Below are 27,818 nucleotides of genomic sequence, written 5' to 3' on the forward strand. Positions count from 1 at the left end.
GCTTTTAAGAAGGCCAGTAGAGTACAGAATAACCTGACAATGTAGTTTTATCATGTAGTAATGGTTCTGCAGTAACTCCCTACGTAAATATTTATTTGTCTTTGGGGCTGGAGGGAACTTGCATGCTTTGCAGTCAACTAAACTGTGAAAGGTCAGTACTAGTGCAGAATAAAATTGTTTATATAAGGAGTTAGTGCTGAATAGCTATTATACTTTAAACTCACACCATAGCTTGTTTTTGATAGCTTCCTCATGTAGACAAGATGCAATATCTTCTTTAATTAATTAATGAAATTATTCATTCAAACATCCTACAAGAATAAATGAAAATAACCTCACCCTAATACAAACATTTGAAGCACCTTCGTAACAGCAGTCTCTTTTCCTCCCATAAAAGTGTTAAGTTAGACTACTTAGAGAAAGTTATGATGTCAGAGAAATAAAATCTCTTCATCCAGAAAAAGAACACCATTTCAGTACTGTTGGGTTTTTTTAAATTTTGCCATTTACTTAACTGTACACTTTTTTTGTCTGCAAAGAGCACTCAAAAAAGGTTCATGGAGGAAATTTTGATTAGAATTTAAATGTCACCTTGCTTTATCACATGCACCTCCTACCAAATTATACTGGGAATTCCAAGTTCACATGCAAAGACAGTAAAACTGTCCACAAAGTCGTTAATAGTCTTCCTTTCTAAAACATATAACAACTTATTACACTGACAGGATATTTTAAAATCAGTTAGTCAAAGATCTTCAGTTACAAATGCTTTGCATTTTCATGTTTCAGACTTTTGTGTATTTTTAATAGACATCTTAGTGGATTCTTTATTCTTCTTAACAGTAGCAGTTCATAAGTGTTATCTCTCCAGTCATAGTACACAGGGACATGAACTCTTCACTGTCTTCACAAGTTAAAGATAGGAAAGTTCTGCAACATTCCCAAAATCTACTTTCAAAGTACATCCATTCAGCACACCTTTAAACAAACCCAAACCACAAATTAGTCCAAAAGCATCAGCTAAGTACTTAAAAAAAGCACAACCACAGCTGAGAATATAAATACACTCTAGATCGCTCCTTCAGGGAAAAGTTTCAAGGAACAGATGGGCTTTACACCATTGCCTCGAGTTAAACAGGCTCAGTCAGGTTTTGACACAGACCCACAGAAGGAAGCAAATTCCAAGTGCAAGAACCTCTGGTGAAAATGTTTCTTTTCCATCAGCCAGATGTTGAACCTTCAGGGCTGAACTCAAGAACACATACATAGATTTTAGTTGTCATGAAAGTGCAGGGGGAAATTCTCAGATAGGGAAGTGTCACTTCATGACAGGATCTTTAAACATTCACAGGTGTCTTACAATTTTCTATTAGAAGTATTGAGAAAACAAAAATGTGGCTTAAAGAACAATTTTACTTGTGCTACTTTCATCAGTAATTCCAAAATCCAGTATCAGCTCCTTTACATTCATGCACACATATGTTTGTGCATGTGTGTAGGTATATACAGATATACATAACCATCTTAAAATATCAGTGTTTGGAGGTGCTCGCAGCATGACCTATATTCTAGAATTCTGGTAATGACCATAGCAGAAACAGCAGATAACCTCATGAGAATGGGATGGCAGAAAAATGCCACCCAGTATAACATGTTAACAGCAACTCAGAAACAGCCAATCCAGGTATATTTAGGCTTATCAACTAAATGATTCTTTTTGAAACACCAAATAATGTTCATTCAGAATAATTCAGTAGGAGCCACACACACCACACCATATTTACAAGCTGAAAACAGATCATACTCTCAACACTATGGGATACTTCGGTTTAAAAACTCAGGTAATAGTTTGAAATATGAACCCTCAGAATCTGAGACATGGTAATATAATTAAAAAAAAACCCCTCTTCTCTTTCCTGTTAACAATAATAGTCTCACAAATACACTCTGTCCTGAATTCTGAAATAGATCAAATCTAGTCCATCATTAGGTCATCACAATGTAATTGGGATTTAATCTACAAAGAAATTACAGAATCAATGAATCTTCTTCACTGTTCCTTCAGGGAATCATATCAGCAGCATTTTTCGCAACTTTTACTCAGAATAATTTGTGTTACTTAAGTTACCATTTCTTCTATCGGGAAGCTGTAAGTAGTTCTGTAGCTCCTATCCAGGCCACAGTGTAATTGTAGGGACAGAAACAGAAACAAGCCACCAACTAAAGCATTTTGCTGACAGCTCTGTTTCTCATGCAGTGTTAATTTGATCCCTCAGTGCCTATCACCTGTGATACAGCTTTTTACCACATGATCAGAAAGTTATTTCTTCAAGGTACTTAACTTTTCAATGTATGTGAGAGACAAGAGATGGAGCACAGAACTGCAAAAAGACAGATGACAATCTTGCATTTAAGAAAATCTGAAACAGATTTTCAGTATAACAAGGAACAGAATTATCATAATGTATACGTACAACAAGACTACATTAAGGTTAGAACAAGCAACTTCTGGTGCTTAACTCTGCAACTTTAATGTTATTACTTCTGCACATAACTTCAAAAGAACTATTTAATATGTCTTGTTCTGCAATTGCCCAAACTCTCAGGAATATCAACAGGCACTTTGCCATGAAAAGATGGCAGGCTAAGCCTCAGTAGGAGAAACACCATTATTAGTAAGCTGAAACACACTACATCATCCTGCATCCATATTCAGCTCAGTCACACAAAAGAAGTTTTCCTTAAACAAAAATGAAGCTTTGGTGAAGTATCACTGCAGTAAAATTTTATTCTAAATCAATTATTCTTTTTTCAGTATTACCACCAACCACCTTTTATATTTTAAGTTTTCCACTTCAGAGCACACAGGACCCTTTTGTATCTTTTCTTGACGCACTTAAGTGTTTCACTTCTCATTCATTAGTTTGTGAGGCATTTAAAAATTATCTTCAGATTTTTAAAATGCATTTTTAGGGGAACAGAGTAGAGATGCTCATTCAGTGACATAAATGCAACTTGCTGGAAAACATAAAAGATGATTTCTATAACACTGAATCAATCCTCAAATATCCTTTTCATAACCTATCTGACATTATCTTCACCTAACAATTCTTATGTATGTTGTAAAAATGCGCTTTTTAATTAACTAGATATCTCTATCTCTGTAAAATCTGATTACATGAAATAATAATTTCATTCAAAACAAGTCAAATTAAACGTTGTTTCTTTTTATACTAATGCTGATTCTATTGTATGCAAAAAATACAACTTTAAATTTTAAACTAGCGGATGTTTTTCACAGAATTTTACATAAGAGCAAACTGACAGAAAAGACATACTTTTTTTAACAAATGAGAATGATTAAGTGGTGATAAAAAAACTTACACTGAAGAAAATGCAAAAAACAACTTCAGAATACTTTTAACAAAATGAAAAATAAACTAAAACCAAATTTATTCTTAAGTCATTTATGACATTCACTCTTGTCTCAGTATGTTCATACATCAGGTAAAAAACCACACAGGATAACCTTAAAAGGAAATTCTGCACTGACTATATCATTGCCCAAATTCTTCAGTAAAATAATTCTGGAGAGTGAAATATTAATGTGAATTTACACTACATTTTTTTTGTTGTTGTTGTTTCATACTTCATTTGCCACCCTTACTAAAAGATTGAAGGGGCATAAAATAGAGCCAAAATTAGAAGAAAAAGTATAGAGTAATAAAAAGTGAAATATAATCACTGTGGTGGTTGTTATTTGAATGTACATCCCCAAAAGGCAATCAACATCTATAAAAATATACAGAGTTCAAATTAATACACTTTTACAGGCCATGATGCTCATAAGCTTAGCCTCATTTACTAAAGTAGTAAAGCAGAGAGAAAAGTGATAATGCTCAGGGCCAAGTCTTTCAAAGAGGCGCCTCCAGTATGGCCTTGCACATACATTTAAATACTATGTGTACCATTGACAGGGAATTTTTGCAGTCTTTCACACTCAATCCATGTTGCCTTCCATACCTAATAATATACTAATTTTTCAGGGACAGAACTAACTGATTTTTTTTTAATTAAAAACCCTCAACAAAAGAAGACTGGTTTTGCAGAAAGATTTCAAGTGTTTTACTTGGATTACTTCAGGCCATATGCAGCAGGGGTCATTTGCAGTCATTTCTATCCTAATCCTGATATCAATCAAGCAACTGTAGGTTCGGAGTGGTCTCTAAACCTCAGACCTCCCAGGCATGGCCATCTGACATAGCATATTGCACCTGAAGAACTATCCAACTTTGTCAAGAGTTAGGGCCATCACAAGGTTAACCCCCACCATATCCCAACAACAGCTCTCTCCCTTTTGCACTCTATTTGAATTACTGCTGCTTCCCATTCAAATCTAAATGAGGACACAAAGCACTCATGGAACCTGCACGTGGTTTCAAAGGGGAAAACTCCACTCTGGAAATAGATTTATTTTAAACTGTGAGAACATACAAATATGCATGTACACACAAGGCTTAAAGGAGTTCACAAAGGCCACCTCTTTCTAAGAGGCTAATTCACAAAACCACACAGGACTACTGCAAATTCTACAAATCATTTAGCCTAAAATCACAATGTGAAAAGCTTTCCTGACAGGAAGGGCAAATAACCTGAGCAGAAACATGAGAAGTAGTCCCGAGAAACACACATGGTTCCTGTGGAAAGTTTTTGGCTCACAAATCCACTGAGATCTGTAAAGACCAGAGGGACAAAAAAGATATAGCCTAGATAAGCAAAGCAGGCTGTGATTTCTTGGATGGCTATTACCCTAACCTGATCTGGTGGGATTGTTCAATTCCTCAAAGTAGTTTTGTAGCCCCTTTGCCACTTGTACTGCAAAGTGTGATGGCACCTGGCAGTACCACATACCTTTGTATGCTCCACTAAAGGGCAGAGCCTTAAGACAAGAGCCATCACCCAAGCAAAGGCCATCAGCCACAAACCCTCTACTGCTAAATTGATGGAGAATTAACAGACAGTTTCCTAGGAGGAGCAGGCGTGCTGGAAGAACTTTATGGGAATAGCATGGAGGATGGATGTGTTTAGAGGAAAACACTTTAAATCTCACTGAAGCAAACTTGTTACCTGGGTTATTAGCTGGGGCAAGAAAAAAAAATCTTGCAAAGTATAGATTTATGAATACACACACAATTTTTAAATTAAGAAATAATCTTTAAGGTCCGTTCTTGTGCAAACTCTTGAAGAGCAACATGGTCCCTGTGGATAAATATCCTGGGAAACGACATAACAGTGAATGGCTGAAACAGATTATACAAGGATTTTACCTCATAATTTCCATGAAAATATTTGCTTTTAATTTGCCAAAATATCTGATCTGCAATACTATTTCAGGAACAAAATTTCCAATCCCATAGAGATTACTATAGTCACATTTTAACAGGGAACATTGCTGTACTGCAGATTAGCTCAGCAGTCACCAGCAGAGATAAGGAAGTGATTTTGTTCACAGTGGAACAAGATGATTTTTCTGTTAATGGATTGCACAGGTGGGAGATGGGGGACAATGAGGTAGTGCGAAATACATGGTTCACTTGCTGATAAAAATGTCAGAAAAGGAAGGATGCATGTAGAAAGAAGGAAGGGGAAGATTACACCTACTTCATTATTGAAAAACAGGAGAGAACAAACCTGTTCCTTTTATCCTTTCAAACACTATTTAAGACTACTGATGTGAGATCGGTTCTGACTTCCTGGACAGCATAAAGGAATAGCTGAAAAGAAAACCTATACAATAACAACTGACAAGTGATATGGACTTTTACACACTTTTTCTTCTGATTGTTGACACAATCAGAAAGAATTGATAAAACAACCTTTTTTTTCTAGTCAGAGAAGACAAAAAAACCCAGCAGAAACCAAGTACTTTTTTAAGTATGTAAACATAGTATATCAAGAGATGTGCAATTCCTTTGCTATTTCAAATCATTTTTATTGCACATAAACAATTTTCTCTTTCCATATACTGTGGGGTGACATCACTGTGGATGACAGAACATGGATCAAGGTCAAACTACACCTATGAACAAACTACATGGGTCAAACTACACCTATGAACAATAAAATCCTGTGATCCTGATCCTGTGTTACTCCTTTTAGCAGGCTAGATGCTTAGGAGAAGCAGGCCTGTACAGAAAATGCAGACAAGTAAAGTCTACTACTGAGAATCCTAGTCCCAAGGATTTTTCTTAAGGAAATAGATAGGACTTCATGAAGGCAGCTCAAGCCACTGATCCTTGAGGAATGGATGGCTAACAGAGGACAGCTATGCCATAGCAGAGCAGCCACAGCCATATTATGATTTTATATATATTGCAGGGTTGTAGGTCAATGTTTCCCTCAAAAATCTTGAGATGAGCTAGTAAGTTCAGCTATTTAAAAAAAAAAAAAAAAAAAAAAGTTCCTTCTGAACAGGCCAGAAAATTCATATCGAAGCAAGGCTTAAAGTACTGCCATTTTACTCCTTATTTACTCATTTTCAAATTAATGTATTGAATGCCCAAAACACAAAATGATTCCTTAGGAAAGGTTCAGTTACAGTAAAGGTTATCACATTTCCTCAATACTTTCTTTTCCAACAGGAATTTGGGTTTGCTACTTTTAAGACGATTGTACTCAAGGCCAAAGAGTCAGGTGAGAAAATTTCATGCCGAAATTTTCAAGCTATCTCCTGAGTTTTGGGGCTTTTCCCCCATGCCAAATATTACTCAATTATAAGTTTACTGATTTAATAGAATTTCTTCTCAAAACAGAATTTCCAGAGCATCTTTATAACTAATGAGGAAACAGAGTATAAGATATAGATACAGACTGTTACAATAATATACATAACACATAATCCTAACCCATCTTCGCCACTTATTAAAACTTGCAAGTTTCAAACATCTGGTGATATGCTGAATGTCACAGCTGTTGAAAACTAGTATTTTAAAGCCTCACTCATGAAAGCTTGATATCTATTCATAAAAAGGCATTTCAGTGAATCAGGGTCTTTAGAAGGTGTTACTGGTCTTGCTTTGGATCTCTGAAGCATTTCCAGGATATATACCCAAATTCTTGGCCTGAACTATTTTTGATGAAGACAGAGTCAGTAATCTCTGCTCTTATAACATCTAAATTAGGTTACTATAAATCACGGATTTATGACAAATGAGATAAACATTCCCAAAATACCCTTTGGCAAAATGCTTTTGGACTGCAATTTTGCCAGATTTTTATTTGTCTGCAAAATTGTCAGTCTATAATGTACAGAGGCATCATTTAGGTTCTGTCATACTGCACAAAAATACTTTGGTATGTAGCTTTTCCTACTTGTATAGGTTATGCATGTCAGTGAGTCTCAATTTCTTTTAATTGGACTTATGAATTGCAATGCAGGCCACTCTTAAAAATCTGTGGGTTTTGGTACAATGTTTCTGGACCTTTTAATTCTCTTGCCTACAAGGTAGGCAATCCCCCCTTCAAACTATATCTGCCCAAATTTAAAGACTTTTTACAGGTTAAGATTACTAGCTTGAATTTATTTCTACACAAAGTATTTATCTGATTCCACAAAACATGATAAAACAAAATTGAAAAGCAGTTAGTTTCTGGAGTTCAATTTAACGTGTCCTATTACTTTATTGCAAGGACACCACAACTTTCAGTGGAGCCATGCTACTGGTAAGAACTATCTAATAAGGAGGATACCCAAATTGGCTTGGACTGTAAAACTCAATATTAAAAACTGTTTTCACTTCTACATGCTGAAGCTTGCAAGATTTTATAAGCCAAATATAAATTATTTCAAACAAACAGAAAGCAAATTATTAACAGAGAACTTCATTTTTATTTTTATAAGGCAGAGCAGAAAAGAGCAAGTGATGTTAATCTGAGGAACAATTTCATAGTGTGTCAGAAGTATGATTTCTGTTAGAAATGCATAAATTATGCCATGCAGTGCCTACAAATTAACAAAAAAAGTATTACAAAAGTGATGCCCTGCTGTGTCAAATATGCCACACAATTTTTGTTCTAATAACAGCAATTTAGGTTAGGGCGTGACTTCTCTCTGATATAGCTGTGCTAGTACAACCCCTAGTGTGGACACAGTTTACTGCCACGTAGGCATTATATTCATATAATTTATAAAGCTTGTTCCTAAGCAGTAAAATTATTAAGTAATGCACTGTTATTTCAGCACTGCTACATCCACAATGGGAGGGCTGGCTGAAAGAGAAAAAGAGAGGGCAGTAGGTTATGCTACTTTACAACATATCGGGCCAGATGAACAGATGTGGGTTTTGTGTAGAGAAAACTGTGTGGTACTTGTCTTTCCCCCACCTCCCTCCGTAATCCTGATGTTAATCAGGATCATGATGGATGATATTACAGAACAGTTATTCAATTTAAATGATAGCATTGCTCCTTGCATCTTAATTTTTAAGAAATATTCATGTTAAATGTTAATAACAGAGAGTTATAATGGATATTGACACGTGGTTATCAGTCCTAACCGAACAATAAATACAGGGAAAAAGTAAAAGGGAGAAAGACCAAAGAGTTATACTCTTTTTAGGTTTCCTAAACAATACAAGTTCAATTTTGAATAACATTTATAAATACCAGCATATGATAAATACCAACCTGTATTTCTTTGACATACAGATATATGTATCTGGTGAGCCTAAATTGCACACGTGGGGCTTTCTCCTTATGTTTACATATCTGAATAATTTTAATCCTTTTTTAAAAGTCATTCCATGTAAAGTAAAAAATATCTTCAAAACTGAAATTTATCTACAGCACAATTAAAAATACAATTATACCTCAAGAAACAGTAAACTTGCTCTCAATATGTTAAAAGGCAATCCAAAACATGATCCTTTTCTTTTAAAAAAGAAAAAAACCATCATTTAATACAGAATAGCATGAAAATACTCATACATTATTGTCTCTCTACTTTAAAAAAATAAATATGTATTTATTATGAACAGATGGTGGCCAAGGAAGGAATCAGCTCTGTCTCTTAGCCAGAAGGTCAGGTCATGGCTGAGAGACCAAAGAACAATTATTATTTGCTATTCAGTGCTACATAGGATAAAACATTTCAAGTTTTCTCTATATATGAAGATAGATGTGATTGAACTGTTTTCATTTTTTAAAACAAAATAATTTGCAATACCTTATTAACATTTGTTAAAATGTTTAAAAATCCCCAGCCAATAAGCAAAGAACAAGGCACTCTAACACTCTTCTTGGGTTGCCATTAATGTGTTAAATAATCCTAGGACCTATACAGAACTTTTTGGGTTACTGGAACCACATCTATAAAACAGCTTCTAGATACTGAGTCTGAAAATTTCAAAATTGTTTGTTTTCATTTTTTTTGAGGAACCAACAGTCATATTTGAACATTATAATTACATAATGATCTAATTATCTAATAATTTTTGTTGATAGGAACCCTCCCTCACATCATTTCACTTTATATCAAATTATAAATCACCACATTTCAGTGCATTCAACCCCACACTGATTAAAATACCAGTATGTCATCACATGAGGTTAAAATATTTTGTTAAATTTTGTAATTTGTTCAAAAGGCAATCCTCAAGCAAGTTGGAGAACAGGATTCAAAATCCAAGATACTTCTTCAAGTATCTTATTAAACACATCCTGTTTTATTTGTATGCCAAGATTATGCCAACTCTTTTATCTGTGATATCTGTCAAGACACAGACGACAAGCCTGTTTTTTGTTTTTCAGTGTCCTTAGGCCTAAAGGATGTAGGAGTGAAAAAAAAAAAAAGCAAACCTTGAGAAAAAGAATACTTTAAGACCTCTCTTCTGCGCTGTATAATTCTGTGCTGGGTTATTTCACCTAATAAGCTCCTCCCTTGGATTTTACATAAATTTTCATTATAACTTGAATTAATATTGCTTCCAGAGGAAGCTTGTACTATTAAGTTTATAAATTTACTCTCCTACATGCACCTTTAGAGGAAATGGTAATTAAAAAATTAATTTTTTAAATACTTTCCCCCTACATTTATTCTTATACAGGGAATGATTTGTTCAGTTATTTAAAAGAAAAAGAATGGTTCAAAACCTCTTGGACAGGCTGCTCAAATAACAAAAATCATATTTAAAAAATCATCCTCACGTGCATCTTATATATCTGTGTATTCAGAAGACTCTTATGTGCAAATCACAACTTAGGAAGGAATACTGAAAGTTTGAAGTCCTAGAGAAAAATGGATAGAACCTCAAGTAAAAGGCCACTTCAAAAGATGCAGATTACACCTGTTCAAGCTGTTTGCCAAGTATGTTGAAGGTTACTCTAATAATCTTTCTTACTGCATGGGATGTTTTCTCACAGACTATCTGTAAGGCATATTCTTTTTTTTTTTGTATTAATATAAAATCCAGTTTTAAATAAGCAGCAGTTAATGCCAAGTGATTTTTTTTTCTATTTTTTTTCTAGAAGGTTACTTTTGTTTTGGTTTTGTTTTCTTTAAACTTTTCTATGAATCCCAGCATTCAGCAACATTGAATTTTTTAAAAAAAATGGAAGATAAATGATTTTCATTTTTTGTATCATTAGGCTATGCTTAGAGTCTTTAATGTTCTGTTAGGCTGGATGTATAGGTAATTATGTGTGGATTTATTTGTGAGAAAAAGTGTATAAACACATGTATACAGTACACAGAATTTAAGTAGCTGGTATGAATAATATGATAGAGTAATTCTATATGAAAGCATGGAATGAGTGATGCGCAAAACTGAACATACTAGGGCTGAAAACAAGATTAAGATAACCAAGAGGTATTTATTTAGCAGTAAAAGCTGGCTTTTTGCCATTAATTTAAACCATTTAACAGTAATAAATGACCACTATTAGAAAAATGAATCATTCGAGCTTCTGAAAAAACCCTACTTAGGCTACTAATAACTGCAAAGTTATAGCAGTATTGTCTCTTACCTGGTCCTTAATTTCAAGCTCCCTTATAGTTTTTGTTCTGTACTCTCTGAGCTCCTTTTCTGCCTCATCCTTCTTCATTTTGGTTTGATTCAACTGATAGCGCATTTCTCCACACACCTGTTAGATTACACAGACAACATGATCTGTTAGCTTGAAGAATCCATAGACCAGGGTTTGCAATTAGATCTTTTGGTGCCCTCTACAGGTCATTGAAATACACCATATTTTTAATTTAGAGATATTTTAGGTCTACAAATGGTAAATGTTTTTACAGAGAAAGGTGGATCTGAATTCTATATTTAGTCACTAACTTTGACACATGCAGTATCTTCTAGATTCAAATATATTCGGATCAAGATTTTGCTAAGTATAAATGCTTATGTTGTAAATATATATCACTACAGTTAAATGACAGTTGCTGGTTTGATACTCTCCTCTCATTCCCTGTAAAATCCCAAGAAAGTCTATGTCAACACTTCCAAAACGTAGAAATAAAGCATCTATCACACTCCTAAATAAAGGTGTATTTTCACTTGCCAATTTGATACTGTTGAGAAAAATTGTTTAAATGTTAACACAATGATCTTCAAAGTTTGATCAGAGCATTACAAACTTATTGCAAACTGAAGATAAATTATTTTTTTAAAAAGTCTAATTTAAATAGATACATGGTCCAGAAGAAATGGATCAAAGCAACATTTCAGGAAATCACTTCAACCCAGAACAATTATTCTCTGCTGTTGGAGTATTTGTTATATTACCCCCTCAATCCTTTCATTTTGGCAGCTCAACTTCAGAGAACATGTGAAGGGGTTAGCAGTGAAAGAAAGAAAGTGAAAGAAAGAAAAAAACAAACCAACAAACAAAAAAAACCCAGAAGATCACTAATTCCTTTCACATAACTCTACTGCTGTGCAGGGTTGTTATTCTTCCAATTTTCAATCTAAGCTGTCCATTTTTGTCCTTATCCTGTGCCATCACCTCCAATTTGTGCCTGTTCATTTCACCTTAATTAACCAACCAAATACATGCACATTCCTTAGTGAGAATGCAAATATGTTTACTCACAGCTCCTCTTAGTCAACTTTCTTTCTAACTCACTCTACTTCCCTGCCTTGCTTATATTCTTTCAGCACTTGCTCCTTAAATGTACACCCTTTTAATTTGCTGCTACAATCCTCTGTGCTTTTCAAAAACGTTCTCACATATTCTACAACGCCAACTAATTTCTGTTTTTCAGTCTTATACCTCTTCTCATTTACACTTTTTTTTCTTCTCCTTAAAAAAAGGTAGGGAAAAAGTAAATATGCATGCTGCAGTGAAATCACTCTAGGAAAAAACTAAACCAACTGTCATAACTTTTATGAAGTAGCATCACTTATGAATTCAAAGGAGAGCTTGTGAATTTAGCCATACCAAATAATGCAAAGCAGCAAATGCTCTGAAAAATGGCAAAGTTCTGAAGCATTTTTTTAAACACTAAAATACTATATGCAGCTAAATAAATCTTGAGATGCAACTGCATAGCCTGAAAACCCTGGATTTCTACCTCCTCTTTCCTTTATCTGAAGGATGTAATAAAATGCAATATGTCACTTCCTCCAAGTGAAATTAAAAAAATACAGCAATCCTTGCCTTCAGCTCCTCCACACACTGCACAAAGGGAATAACACGAAAGAATCAGCAGATGGTGCTGTCCTAATAATGGATCTTTCAGTCTCCTCAAGAATGAAGGAAATAGATCCTTACTCCATATTTTCTTTCCCTGACTTCTCATGCATGAGGAAAAACAGTATTTTGGATAAAACCTCAAAACAAGAAGTGTTGCTATTTGCTGTTTTGAATGGCAAACTGAGTCTGGAAACAAGGAGTCAGATTCACAAGCAAAGATGTCATATAGCCAGTGAAAATGTCACGGTGATGCATGTAGTCCCGTCAGCTCAGTGGTTCCTCCAGGGTTTTCAAGACTTCTCAGTTTAGTACAGGGACACAAATAAAGTTTTCCAGTCTCTCAGGACAGTGCATTTAATAGACTATTGCAAGGTGACCACCTATTCAACTGTGTATTAAGATGAACTGAAGCAGGAACTGGCACCAGAGTATCATCTCCAGGAGGTAACTTCAAATTGGTATGGTACAAAACTATTCTTTTCAGACCAATGAATATTTGTATCTCCTGTCTCTTTCATCATCTCCTCACTCCTGCAAGTGGTGCCAGTCATTTGTGAACCCAGCCAAAAGTTTGTTTCAGAATTGGTAAATCAAACCATTCTGACATTTTTAAAACACTCATTTGTCTTTCAGTTAAAAATAAAATAAACTTTCTAGTAAGTTGGGATGACTTTTTGCTGTGAATTTTTTGCCATAGTTTTGCCTCTTTCTATCAGCCAGGGCAGCAGGAGAAGACAGGAACTGTTGAAAACCTCTCCTGAAATTTCTAAAGCCCAAAGAATAAATTGCTCCTCAAATCCTTGCAGTTAACAACTGGGGAGGTAGGATGAGCCCTGAGATTATTGGTAAGGAATATAGATATTTCAAAAGGCTGTAATAAATTTTTTTTCTTTCTCATGTTATGACCCTCATTAAGGTTCTAATTGACTGAGAAACGTGTAAAAGAAAGCATCCAAGAGCGATACAGCTACATATGATGCATATTAAGCTGTAATTCTTAACTACAAGATGTCTCTGTAAGAGTTCTACTATCAATAGTACTGAATTAAGCAGTATACTAGATGAAAGGTCTAAAGGAAAGAATTTGAAAACCAGTGATTTGATATAGCTTCCTTAATTTTAGCACTGCAAGTCCCACAGGTAGCAATTAAGGACTGTTTGAATATATACTGTTGAATTTTATGTTGTCTCATTCAGAGCAAACTCAATTCTTTACTGAAACACTGGGATAGTGTTTTAAATAGTCTCATAGGCTGCAAAGTAGAAAAGATAGCTTCTGCATGACAAGGTGACTCGGAAATGGAAAAAGTTGGGTTTTTATTCCTGCAATTGGGAAAGGTGTAGGAAAATGGATAAGGTAAAAACTCTCTTCTTTCAGGTTAAAATGATAAGGAAAACGAAGCTCAATACTCCTCTATAAATGTGCTTACTTTATTCATCTCCATTTCATGAGATGCAAGCTGGCACTGTGATTCTTCTAACTGGTTAACCAGAGAATTCTTTTCCCTTGTAATTCTCTCTATTTGAGCCTCCAAAACAGCCACATCCTTAGACAAAGCTGTCACCTGAAAAAGTCCAAGAACACTGTAAAGATGCAATTTGACCAGCCACAGATAAAACTCTTGGGGAACTTTCTCCTCGAAAGCAACTGTATGTAGACAAAATACGTTACATTAAAAATGTAATAAAAAGACCAAGTTTGTACAATAAAAATATATGCTATATTATTAATAACAGAATACAGCAACATTATTTTATTATTAGGTTCACTCTTTTTAATTTATTTATCATACAGTCGTCTATTTGAAACTTTTCATCAACTGCACTAGTCTCCAGGACTTGTTAATATGGACACAAGGTGTCAGAAGCAGCTGGCTACATTAGTTTTGCAATATAAGAGTACTATTTAACGCCACCTTATCCATCCTTATGTAGATTGGTTCAAACCAAATCATGTTCCTCCGGCTAAAGAAAACTGTTGTTGCAAGCACAGATCTTAAATTAATTTCAAGTTCAGAAAACATTTCAACACTATAGAACTATTTTGTTCTATAACTAACAACTATTTTGTTGTGCAAAACTCATACAGAAATAGTATATTAAAAATTCTAATGCAATGAAATTTTGCTGAATGATTAAAAAATGTAACAAAAAAACAGAGACAGTGCACCTTCAGATACTTAGCCCTGAAGCTTACTAATATATAAGTGGAAATAATGGTGTCTGACAGTTCTAGGTTAACTTGCAGAAATTCAAAGCCAAACCTAGAGAATTATATATCTGTAACTATTTTTCGCTCTTTACACATCCACCTGATTCATGTATCATCCCAATTCTCCCCTTCAAACAAACCATTACATAAAGTAAACAATAAAATATTCAGATGAATCATGATTTGATCCCTAGTATACCATTTCTACCTCCTCATAATTGTAAAACATAAAAGTAGTTAATCATATGTAGGTATAAATCATTAACATAGATCATAATTTTCTACAGTCATCCCATATCTTTAATTACCAGGCATGACATCATCATAGTACCACTTTATGTTCTTTAATCTACATGCAGGATTTAAAAAATGACTACAACTACTTCAAGTGGGAATTGGTTCCAGTAAAATACATCTCAGTGGGTGATGAAATACAAACTGATGTGATGACATGGAGTGAAATATTCTACCAAAAAAAAAGCATGAAATGCTTGTCTAATAGGCTGTATTTTGGAGTGAATACATTGCTTTAAAGCAATGCTGTAACAAAACAACTAACTTCTTAAAAGGGATAATTTCTAATAGATAGCAAGGAGTCAAACAAGGAATTGCTTAATGATGTCTCCAGTGAAAGGTTATTTTCTTAATTTCAGTTTCCCTGGCAACAGATCACTGATTATCTATCAGTTCACATACTTAAATATCACTTATTCCCTATCACTGTGCTTAATACCCATTTCTGTATCTGGAACTGGAGTCAAAGAGGTTTTTTTATACACACTTAAATGGTTTATTTTGCTCAGTCTGTGCTCTCCGGATTTTTAGAAGTAAGCCATCCAACTTGTAAAAGAGTCCCAAAAATAAGAAAAAGTCTACAATGAGGAGAGAAATTCACTCTATTGTTTCCAAACTTCCACCAGAAATGGTTGAAGACGTTGCAGATCAAACAAGCGTGAAAACTGCTAATTCATGAAGTATTTATCTCTCTACTTTTCTTCCCATTTCAATCACCTTAGAAATGCCTCCTCTATCACAGGCTTACTGCTGTTAGCTTGAACTTTCCTCTCTAGACTCCATTGGGCAGAAACCACTCATGTTTTATATTCAAATTACAGCAGCATCTAGAAGTCTAAACAAAGGTTATCAAGACTATCACAATGGTCATAGCATAAATGATGAGACAGATTCTGTCTCAGAGAGTTTATAAACATTAGTAAAAGTGAGAAAAGAGATTCCAAAACATTTCTGCAGGTGGGAAAACTAAACATATGATAAGATCACTTTGAAATTATGATATTGTAACATTAATGTATATGTAAGGTCAAAGTAGCAAAGAATCCTAAATTTGACATGTGCTAACTTCTGAATGCTTGCCTTGGCAAACTAAATAATAATTTTTACAAAAGAGCTAGGTACAAACCTTGCATCACATATTACTTAACCCTTTCTTACTCTGACACGGTGCATTAAAATACTATGCTAACTAAAATAAAGTGCATAACATCAACAACCTAGTACATGTCTAGTGACATAGGACAAAACACAGTTGTTCAAGCTCAAAGGATCACTTATCTACCACTGCTCTAAAGAAATGATAGAAGTGACTCAGACTCACATCTAAAACTAAAAATAAAAGACAAGCAAACAGAGTTTCAAGAGGATGATACACTCATTGTAATACACAAAGAGAAAAAGAACCAAATCATACCATTGCTGCCAAGTCCTCCCTTTCCTTCTTCATTTCTTGCCTCAATGCTTCTTTTTCATCAGCCCTCTTATTTAGCTGGGCAGTCAACTCCTTTTCAAGACAATTTTTCTGTCGTTCCATCTCACTTTTCAGTTGCTCGCAGTGGACTAGAGCCTAAAAAACCCCAATTTGCTTAAGTGAAAGAAACCTAAAATTTTTAAGCAAATATGGTATTTATCTAATACCTTCAAAGTAACCAGTTTGCTACTAGAAATGCCTTGCAGTTATTATGATGTTTATACGTATCCTATTGTGTTAACATCTAGAGTAGGACTAACAAAATGAAAATGGATGTGTATGTTTGTAGGTATATACATGCCCTACTGTAACTGAGAAATTTAATTGCTTCTAGTAATCATGGCAATGATGGAAGCATTTTCCTGTGTGTATTTTCCAAATAAATAGCTGTTCTTCTAAAACTATGATTATTTGCCTTACATTTAAAATGGGAAATTTCTGAATGCACATCACTAGAATCAGCCTCCAGTATTTGACTCCTTGCAAATACATTGGTTACTGTCTAACTAAAGAACTGAAGGAAACATTAATAAATGTATGTACACTTCCACTTAGTCCTCTCCTGAGTGAATTACTGAGTGCAGAATGCTAAAAAAACCTGAAAACAGACAGTAAAGATACAAAAAAAAAAAAAAAAGTTAGACAAGTAAGTTTCATGTTTGTCAAAAATTAATTCTATTAAATACCTAATAAAGTACTACTTAACTTCAGATACTAAAACACAGGGTTATAGATGGGTTCTCTATCAAAAAAGAAGAAACATTAGTTCAAGAACACTCTCAAAACAGTGACTTCAGTATCTTCTGAAAATGCTGGGGGAAAAAGAAGATATTTATCCAATTATGCTGCTGTTATCTCTGACAAAGTGTAGAATTTGAGTGTTATGTCAGTTTAAATCAGAAATACACTACTCCATTACAAGTAAATCCAAGTATTCAAAGCACCCTGAGGGGAGCTTTGCTAGTCTACAAGTAAACTAGATTTAATTTCAACATTTCACTGATGTCCGGCATATCCTGTTTCAAAGAAGCTAGAGTAACATCCCTTTAGGAATTCTAACTTATTATCCTTTATTTTCAAATTATTTTTTTAACTGCTTATTTTTCCTTTACTTAAAGCTAATCCCATCTATGTTTTTGGCTTTGGACTGTTCATGAGGGGAGCAAGTTAAACCATGTTTTTTTAGAGAATGTTTTACCAGTCTCCATTAATTTTATGGCAATTATGTGGAACCCTCCTATTCACAAGTTTGTCATGGAGAGAGAATCCCTCTGTTATGGCATTGAAACCTTTTGTGTAGGAAAGAATCATCAACTTCAGCAAACAACTGTCTGCATTAAACTGCTGTAGTTTGGTAGGCATCTAAACCATCTAAATGCCAGTCTAGAAGAAAGTAGTTACATTAGTTGCATTTCAAGAAGAATGTGTATTTTGTTAGCTCCACTGTTCTGACTACACAATGAGCAGTTCAAATGATTTCAATTTTTCTTGATTAATTAATTAATTAAATTATTCTTTTATGACATTTGTGTCGAAAATATATTCTTGATTTTGCTTCAACTATGTAAACTTAAACAATAACAGATCTCCTTCCTGCTCTATGCAAATAAGCAAGAGGCCACAAACAACAGAGACAACCAAAACACAAGAAGAAATGGTGGTTTTAAATGATAAGCACCTGAGGTTAGACCTCGGGTCAACAGGCTGATAAAATTGCAATTATAGTATTTGAAAGCTTAATGTGTTAACTTTTATTTCATGGACTGTGCTATGGGATTCTATGCCAGTTATCAAGAAAAACAGTACTTAAGAGTAGAATAGGACTGGGGGAAAAAAAGAATGGTTTGTACTTACCAAGAGGCATACTTGTAAAAAGGCAAAATTAACGCAGTGTAAGTAAGAACATTTTTTTCCTGTTCCTTCATATTAAAACAGTTTTGGAGCATGAAGAAAACTCAGAGCACTATTCAGCCTTGTAAACAAACAGGTAGCACTTTACACAAGCCTACAAGCATACACTTCTCTTACAGCACTATATTAGTAATACCAATTTTATCAATAGAACAATTATATCAATCTTGTTTGCATTCAATTACAAAAACCAAACCAAAGCAACACTGTCTCAATTCCATAGTAATTCACTAACAGTACAGTAGATGTCACTAACTATCAAGGAAATAATTTAGGTCAATATAGGTTGACTGTGTACAGAACTAGGGCTAACACAAGCATTAGATCAAAACTGGTTTTATCATTATTATTTACATAAAACCAGAAGCTTCCTGCAGGTAGCATTAAACAAGACTTCTGATGTTCAAATTGTTCTGATAGACAATCAGTTCTTGCACTGCTCTCATCTGAGGCAAAAAAGAATTGTTTGTAAGCATTTTAACTGTTCTTTCCAGAGTAGGTCAGAAATGTGATGTCAGAATTATCCTCTTACATACAATGAATATATTTGAAAATTCTACAACCCAATTTGTATCACCTAGCTTGTGAAACTACATCAGTTAAGAAATGCAGCACTCCTCATAGTGTTGATGAGAATTTAAGAATTCATATTACTGCTCAGAAACAGTGCAGTTGTTTTAAATCTACATCATATCAACATATGAAAAAGATCTTATGCATGTGTTCTCTCATTAGCATGAAAACTAATTAACATTTGCATTAGTTCTGAACACTAAAAGCTCTAATTTCATTATGGATTTACCTTTGTTTTTTCAAAATTGGCCTCTTCTGCCATTTGCACAGCATGTTCAACTTGCTTACAAGCATTAGATTCTCTTTGCTGCATCTCTTTCATGCTTTGTCTCACTGAAACAAGTGCATCCATCAAGTCATCTCTTTCTCTGCATATTTAAAAAAAAAAACCCAGATACTTCTATATCTTTTTCTAAGAAAAAAACCCCCAAACAACAGGTATACCAAATATAAAATATAAACAGGTGAAAGAGTTAAGACTGGTAACCAAAGCACGACTAAAACTCATGAGTGAAAGACAGCATGCTGCAAACTTAGCAGATACTGAAAATATCATTTTCTTGACTACCTGTCCTTCATTTCAGCATTTGCCATTAGAGAAGCTGCCAGTAAAGAGTGCTGATCTCAAGTCACTGATATACTGAAGCTGAGTGCATTCTGTTGACATAATAAAAGGGGATCCATGCATAGTAAAAAAAAAAGGGGCAATATGGAATTAAACTATCATTAATAAATGTAAAAGAAGGAAAAAAATAATTAAAACAAAAGGTTAGGCTCAGCAAGTAATCGCTAAATGTACCAAATGACAACGTAAATCCATTTGCTGCAAACTGAAACTAAGCCAAATAATAGGACACCTGGATTCTACAACTCTTCTGAACTTTCGCTAACTAAGACACTAAAATCTGTACGAAATGGTAAAGGAGAGTTGGTAAAACTGTAATAGTTAACTTCACCTTTTCATTATTTTGAAATATTAAAAGCTTTTAAATTAAGTTTAGTTGTCTGTGGTTTAGGTGCAGCTCAAGACTCTGGCTGAAAACTGTAGTGTTGTTAATGTTGTGTGAAATGCTAACACATTTTTTGTTTTAATTTGCCAGAGACCTAGCAGTCAGGAATTTCATTTAAGTTTTGAATTGGAAAAAGTTCCTTTGAAAATTCTTACTGAAATACCCTTGTTTTTAAAAACTGCACCACAAATAGAGGTAGCTTCCAGATTTTTTTCAACCTCCAAATGAAATAACGGTTTAAGATAAAGAGGTCAGTTCAAATCTTTTATTTCAAGCTAAGTATAATATAAGAGGACAAGAATGTACTGATTTACAGTTTGTTCATATTTTCCAACATCTGTGACAGATGATTACTTTAGTTACAAAAGCAGATTTTGAAACATGACTTCTCAGCAAGAGAGCCTTGCCAGAAAATTTTTGGACTAGATAATAGAAAAAAATACATAAATCGTGGCAATAACCATCTAGTGCAGAGGAATAGTGCCCACTTGACTGAGTGCATGTATGTTCTATATCCCTTCAGTCTCCCTGCTTCTAATTCACCCACTAGTATCAGCTCAGGCTGATTCTAATACTTCAGAAATTCTAAGAAGCTTGAGATATCTGACAATAAATAGATGGCTGTTAAACAAACTTAGCGAAAGTTGCAGTATCCTATCATTATTACCAGCAAGTAGAAAGGGAGAGGTTTTTTTAAGATGATTAACTGGCGGGATTACTTAAGAAAAAGCATTTAAAGTTGGGATCCCTGAATTACATATAGTCAGCCTGTATACCTGTGATTTTAAAAAATATTGAAATAAAAGGTAGAATTAAAAAAAAGTTATACCAAATAATTTCATTTCTTTTTATCCAATGGCACTTCTTTTCCCTGTCTCATTGTAGTCAGGTAGGAACTACTAAAGGTGTTTGGGGTAGGAAATGCATCCTACCCTAAGCACATGACCTACTGTTGATATACCTGAAAAGTTCCCCATATGTAAGGAGAATAAAGCGGAGCCAGAAAAACATCCAACTGCAGAAGTATAATAAATTTTTGCAAGAAATAATCAATCAAAATGCATGGACTTGCACAGTATTTGTGTTGACAGAGTGAAGGACTAGTTTGTACAAAAAGTGCAGGAAACAAACTAAATAGTCTCATTATCTGGTCAGCCTAAGGTATCATAATTACATGATAACAACTAAAATTCTTTCCCACTAGAAATAAGTAGCAAAGCTATTGTGGATTTTGAAGTGGTTGGGACCTGTATCCACTGATTTCAGCATTATGACTGCAGCTTGGGAGTGCATTGTTCCATGAATGCACATCTCTCTACAAATGTAACCCAAGACACTGAGACTTCAATGGTTTAATGCAAGCAGCCATAGTTCCACTCACAAAGTACACAGCCCCATAACTTACCTCATCAGCCTCTCGATGGTCTGCACATGAACATTGCAGTGAGTCTGTGCAAGAACAGCCTCGTGCTGGGCACAGTTCAGGCACAGACCACCAACCCGGCTAGAATTTTGGGCTGAAAACAGTGACTTCTGGTGTTTCAGCCTTCCTTCCAAATCTTTGCATGTCTTCTGAGATTCTGACAGGTCTTTTCTAGAAAGAAGAAATAAAAAATATTATTTTTGAAATTATATATTTCTACAAGTCATATTCATGTATCATTTATAACTACAAATGTAACCTAAAGAGAACTGTAAGAATCCCTGTAGTGAACATTATTTTACACATTTCAGTAGGCTAAGGAAGACTTTAGCAGAGAAATAACAGCAGAACTGCTCAATCAAAATTATTAATAGACAAAACAATACTGTGTTAATTTGTTTCTTCCCCCATAGTATCAGAAAATATTGAAGTTAAACAGAAAATTATTAGAGGAAAAACTTGTAGGCTAACATTTTGTCTGAACAGGTTATAAGATTCATTAGCAAAAAACACTATCAGCTGTATAAGTATTTCAATACTCTAACAATTTTTTGTTGTTTTTATTAATATTATCACTAACTTCATATTTATTCTCTACTCCCTAAACAAGAATCCAGATGTAATCAGCACATTCACTCAGATCCAGCAATATACACAACTTGAGGTCAAACACATGTACAGAAAAACAGGCTAAGGTTTTTACTTGTCTCCAAAATTTTTGCCAGGTGCTCGGAAGAATTTTCTCCAGAATTTCCAAGCATGTGTCAGCCTGGGGAGATCGCAAGCCATAGGAATGTTCTCATCAGGAAGTTCCAGACAAATGCACACTGTGCACATATAGATCAATTTGACAAATTGTGCAATGAATCCAAAGCTTTGGGTTTGTTATGCAGGCCATCTGGGCAGCACACACATAGGAAGTCTGACACATTCTGGTTGCATCGGATTTACTGTGCACATGATATATACACTGCATGCATTCTTATTTCCATCTGGAAAATCTTCTGTGCACTTTTTCCAATTTTAGTACTTGGTCTATTACATATAACCCACTATAACCTGAACAGAATTAGCTCTGCATAAATCCTTAGACAGTCCTGGTCCAGCACACCTATTGTTGGCAAGTCTTTGTTAGAAATAAGCAAGTCCTGTGTACATTCATCCTTGAAGTTAAAAGGGAAGACAGTCCCACTGAAAGTGATATAATTTCTCACTTCAATAAAATCTAGCTTTTCAGAACTTCCTGTTTGCAAGGTCATGCGTCTTAGGAGAAATCAGGGGCTGAATAATATGCTTGAGGAGCTTCTAAGCAAGCTTAGCCTCCAAAAATTATTTTGGAGTAAATATAACACTTGAGGCAAAGGGGAAAAAAAGTTAGATTATACAGCTGAAATTAAATATCCTTCTTTATATTCACTAACTGGCTTTGCACATTGCAGGTTTCACCAATGCAGAGAGCTTTCTTTTCACTTGTCTCCCTAGCATTAACTTTTTTTTACACACAGAACACTCTAGCATTTTCAAATATATGAAACCACGATTTATTTAGGAAAAAACATTATTAAACAGTGGTAGAAAGTAGCTAATTATGGAATTTGTCACACAAGTTAAAATTTTAACTTCTCTTTTTTCTTTGACTGGTCTATTTTACATGACCTTTTTTATGGGAAACAGGGTAAAAAAGATGCTTTATATTGCTACTATTTCTATAAAGTAGCAGTACAATCAATTTTGCTACAATTTTATTTGAGAGAACTTAATAGAAAACCAGTTTTCAGGGACACTATCAGGAGACACAACATTCTCTTTGTTAAATTCAGATTAAGAGTGGTTCCTGCTGTTATGCAATGACAATTTATGAAAAAATTCACTTTACCTTAGAGACTGTACTTGAGCATCAAGGATATTGACTTTTTCTTGATAAAGAAGTTTTAGATTCTCCTTTAGAAAAGATGAGAGACAAGATATGTCTTGCTTTCTTCATAACAGTCTTTACAAATAAACCTAGACTTTACTCACATTCTTTTCCCCTGAGGACATAAACCTGTTGATATACTAGTGGCAGAGAAACCTAAATATTTCACATTTCTGGAAGTCTAAAAAGTGAACAACTCTCCCATTTTTTGTTTCTAAATAAGTTTTTTTGCCAGATCCTCATATGGTAAATTGTTTCAATTCCAACTGCAGTCCTCAGTTCTCTACAATGATCCACAGAAACTGATGGTCATGACTTGAGTTTGCTCTTGCTCTGCCACAGACAGCAGATATTAATACAGAATTATTGAGAACTTCAAGTACACAAGGTATTTATTTATAATACAATGAGCTACTCTGATTACCTGGTCAAGATTTAGGTACATGAATCAACCACATCCATGTTAAATACAATGGTGGTAACAAATCAGATAAAGCACTACAAATTTAGCTCACTGTGATGCTTAGAGAGAAGTTACAATCAAGATTATTCTCCTGATTTAAATGTGGCAGATGAAGAGAAGAGCAATTACTGTAAAAAATAGCTTCCAAACAACTGCAGGCATCAGCGACCACTGAGGTCTTCAGCTCTAAAATAACAGCACGAAAAACCCAAAACTATATTTTTCTATGAAAAACCCCAAATTCCATATAATTAAAGAATTAAAGTAACGTATAAATTCCAGAGTACACAAATGCAAATGGATAAAATATATCAAAAATTTTCAACTAGCCAAATGTTTTCCCAAAAGATAGTAACACTACCCCACTACTTCAGAGCACAAGGAAAATTAATATCCTCTGAAACTAAAAGTACAGGAAGAGACAACTTCACCTCTAAATTACTAGGACTCCTTTGTATCTCTAAATACACGAGGTGTGTAATTCAGCTAAGGGAAAGCAGATGGTTCAAAGTTCATTTTGTAGCTTACTGAGCCTGTGCTGCTCCAGGAGCAGAACAACTCATTATGAAAAGAGTTTGTGTGGAGGGCTACATAAATCACACCAGTTAGTTTCCATCTGCTTGGGCCTTGTGTTACTCCTAAGAATCTCCAAAGTACAGTGAAGCCATCATGGTTAAAAAAGAATTATCACTGGGAAGTCATGATCTGCAGATACAACCTGCCATCTGTGTCTAACTGTACAATAATATTAATTAATGAGAAGATGAGGTTTAAGAGAATAAAATTTGAGCTCAGATTAAGGTTCAGTCAACTAAAACTTCTCCTATGTCTGTTACCAAGCTGATCATCAGAACTGGAACAACAACAACACTGAACTGTTTTGCAAAGGTAGGACTCTGTGAAGAAAGGTAATACCAACCAGTTCTAGAGGCCATTTTGCTTTGTCTCCAGAAGCTGCTGTAGCAAAAGCCTGATCTTTGGTATGTGCTGGTGATGAGGTGACAGGCTGGTGCGTGCTACAGTCTTTACCACCTATAGCCCAGGAGTTCTGAGTATTTGCCTAAAATAAAAGTATTAATGCTTCGATTATCGTTATGTAGGCTGGTTTTTTAAACAAATGTACTTACTTAAGTATTGAATCATATAATCTTCAGTAGAATACAAGAACCAATACACAAGTTAAGTAGGCTAGCAACCTACAATAATGATGTTACCCAAGGAAATCTATGTTCACAAATTCTCATTAAATTTTGACTAAAATTCCGTTTGTGGACAACCATTTGTATATTCTTCCATAAAAAAAATGTGACCAGATCCTTCAGCACTGATTGAAGCAACAAAAAAATAAAAACTTACTGAGGCATCTAGAAGAGTTTGTTCTCTCAACATGTATTCTGCAGTTAAGAATTTCAGCTTCTGATGGAGTTCCTCATTTTGAAGTAAAACTGCCTGTTCTCGATCTTTCACCCCACACAACTCCTCCTATAGGATAAAAGAATTGCATTTAAAAGGCTCTTTAAGATGGCCATCAATATTGAAATGTATCTTGAGACCAAGAGTCAAGACTAACATTTTCAAATATTTTAACCCTTTTAGAGATACTAAGAATACTCAAAAGACAGATTTTGTATTTTTGCAGCATAAATTCCCATAAATCTTCTTTTAAAAAAATGCTGATTTATATTTATGATAGGACATAAAAAATTCTTTAAAGACCCTTAAACACCAGATACCAAGACACAGAGTAAGAGATCTACTGAACTGCATTTGGCTCATTTTTGGTCATTACAGCAATCAATCTTAAGTCCAAGTGTAAGCAGCTTTTAATGCAGTTCTTCACATCTGGGGGACCAGGGTTTTAGTAGGTCAAATATGTTGTCTGCTACCTTGTAAAACTTCACTTCTGCTTCCAAATGGTTAATGTACTGTGACTGATCATTGATTATAGGAACAAGATCAGATAGGGCTGGTAAGTCTGCAGGCACAGCTTCTGGGGTTTTCTGAAGAAAGTAAAGAACAGCACATGTTATGTTCTGATTTTCCATTATTGCAGTAAGATGTTGCTTGCACACAGAATACAACCTACAGTTAGTTTTCTGGTAAGGCTTCAAAATGCACACAGTTGTTAGTGGAGTCTTCTCAGAGGAACAACAGATTCATTTCTAGCATTAGTTCACACTTCTGAAGGAAAGTAAGTATCTTTATGCATATCCCTATTTTTGAAACTCGCACAATTTTAACACCTATGATTTTGGGTCAGAAACACACCTTTTTGTGCAAAAAATATTCCATGATATACTTCTGAAATATAACTGAAGTCTAAAAAAGATCAAAGATTCAGAAACCCCACACCTCTGTTTAGAAATATTACTTTTGAAATATTCACCATTCAAAAAAAAACCCATAAAAAAACCAAACAACAAAACAGACCCAAACAAAACCCCCACAAAGCAAAATAAAAAAAAAAAAAAAAAAAAAGGGCAAACCAAGCTCCTAATGGCTAGCTATTACATCTACTAGTTATCTTATCTACAGGTTCTGCCAATAATGCATTAAAATTCCTTGTCCAATCCTTATAAAGGTATAATCCTTCAATTAGGATGAAGTGAAAGTTTCTAGCAACAAAAACCTTTACAGTCCAATTGTACCAAATATAAGTATTGGCTGTTTTAAAGGGGTGGAGGGGTGGACAGTCTTGAAATATCTGGAACCAGGACTGCAGGGACAAATGGAAGATATCCAGAACCATCTGAAAAAAACATTCCTTTAGAGAAGGAATTCCAAATGTGCAACACATTCTGCCTGGCTCAGTAGACATAAGCCCCATGTTCTATTGACTCAGAATTCACCTTGATTTAAATTCTTAATCCTAAATACTTTATAGATTCTTTGAAAAAAGGAACCACACTTGTTAAAATATACATAATATAGCCTTGATAATATTTGTAAGTCATCTGTTGCTCTGGCTCCTATTCATCTGCCCCTCTTCTCTGAAAGCATATTAAACACCTCATAGCTTAGACCTCCAGCTGCCTCCCTCGACAAGATTACACCACAGGAGTGTTAGAAAATGTGGAAAACCTCCATTTCTATTCAAAATTTTTTCACTGAAAACAGTTCTAATGCTTAAACTAAGAAACATCATTGTAATGTAAACAAAGACTAAGGAATTTTTCATTAAAAAGAAAATAACAGGTAGTATATTTTCTCAACACAAAAAAACCAGATGACCTCTGTGACTTCTTTTACCTTTTTAAAAACATAATTGTTATAAATTGATTATAAATTGACATAGGATTTTTTAATTAATGTTCTCACAATATAACATGTAACAAGGTGGAAGAACAGAGGTCAGGAAAGCATGCATTTAAATTAGGCCAAATATTAAAATCGGAACTGAAAGACACATCTGATCAGTACAAATAACCAAATAATTATGCCTGAGTCTCAGAAATGTTGTTCACATTCAAATACTTAATACTACTGAAAAGAATTTATAACATATAAATGCTTAGCAGCTTTAGAAGCCAGCATTCTAAACGGTGACAGTTTTGCCAACATCACAAAAAATATGGCCCAGCTTGTACGTTTCCAAAATGCCTCAAATTTCAAGCATCTAAACCATAGAATGAGAGAAACTTTGCCACCCTATAAACTAGCAGGAAACAATAGGAATCCATCACATCTTCAGCTATAACAACAGTGTTAGGAACAGAGGCTGGGTGCAGCTAGGTAAGCCAAAACCCAGCCTGCAGAACTCCAGTTGTTATATGAAGAAATCTTGCTGGGTCTTGACCTCAGGTGATGAAGTGTAGAGCAAAAGGAAAATTTCTGCCCAGCCATCTGGGTGCAA

At 34.5% G+C, this 27,818-nt stretch overlaps 1 protein-coding gene across 1 annotated transcript in view; it reads right to left on the reverse strand.

Annotated features, from left to right (window-relative positions):
• Positions 1-27,818, reverse strand: part of SDCCAG8 (SHH signaling and ciliogenesis regulator SDCCAG8) — a 105,756-nt gene that overhangs the window by 68,187 nt on the left and 9,751 nt on the right. The window contains exons 4-12 of the mRNA XM_066315968.1: positions 25,852-25,965; positions 25,322-25,447; positions 24,885-25,025; positions 23,464-23,528; positions 21,570-21,758; positions 19,384-19,522; positions 16,614-16,766; positions 14,124-14,258; positions 11,023-11,139 (exon numbers count right to left, since the gene is read on the reverse strand). Of these exons, the coding sequence (XP_066172065.1) occupies positions 11,023-11,139; positions 14,124-14,258; positions 16,614-16,766; positions 19,384-19,522; positions 21,570-21,758; positions 23,464-23,528; positions 24,885-25,025; positions 25,322-25,447; positions 25,852-25,965 (1,179 nt within the window). The remainder of the gene's footprint in view (positions 1-11,022; positions 11,140-14,123; positions 14,259-16,613; positions 16,767-19,383; positions 19,523-21,569; positions 21,759-23,463; positions 23,529-24,884; positions 25,026-25,321; positions 25,448-25,851; positions 25,966-27,818) is intronic.

The sequence above is a fragment of the Sylvia atricapilla genome, chromosome 3 (genome assembly GCF_009819655.1).
Source record: "Sylvia atricapilla isolate bSylAtr1 chromosome 3, bSylAtr1.pri, whole genome shotgun sequence".
Classification (NCBI taxonomy): Eukaryota; Metazoa; Chordata; class Aves; order Passeriformes; family Sylviidae; genus Sylvia; species Sylvia atricapilla.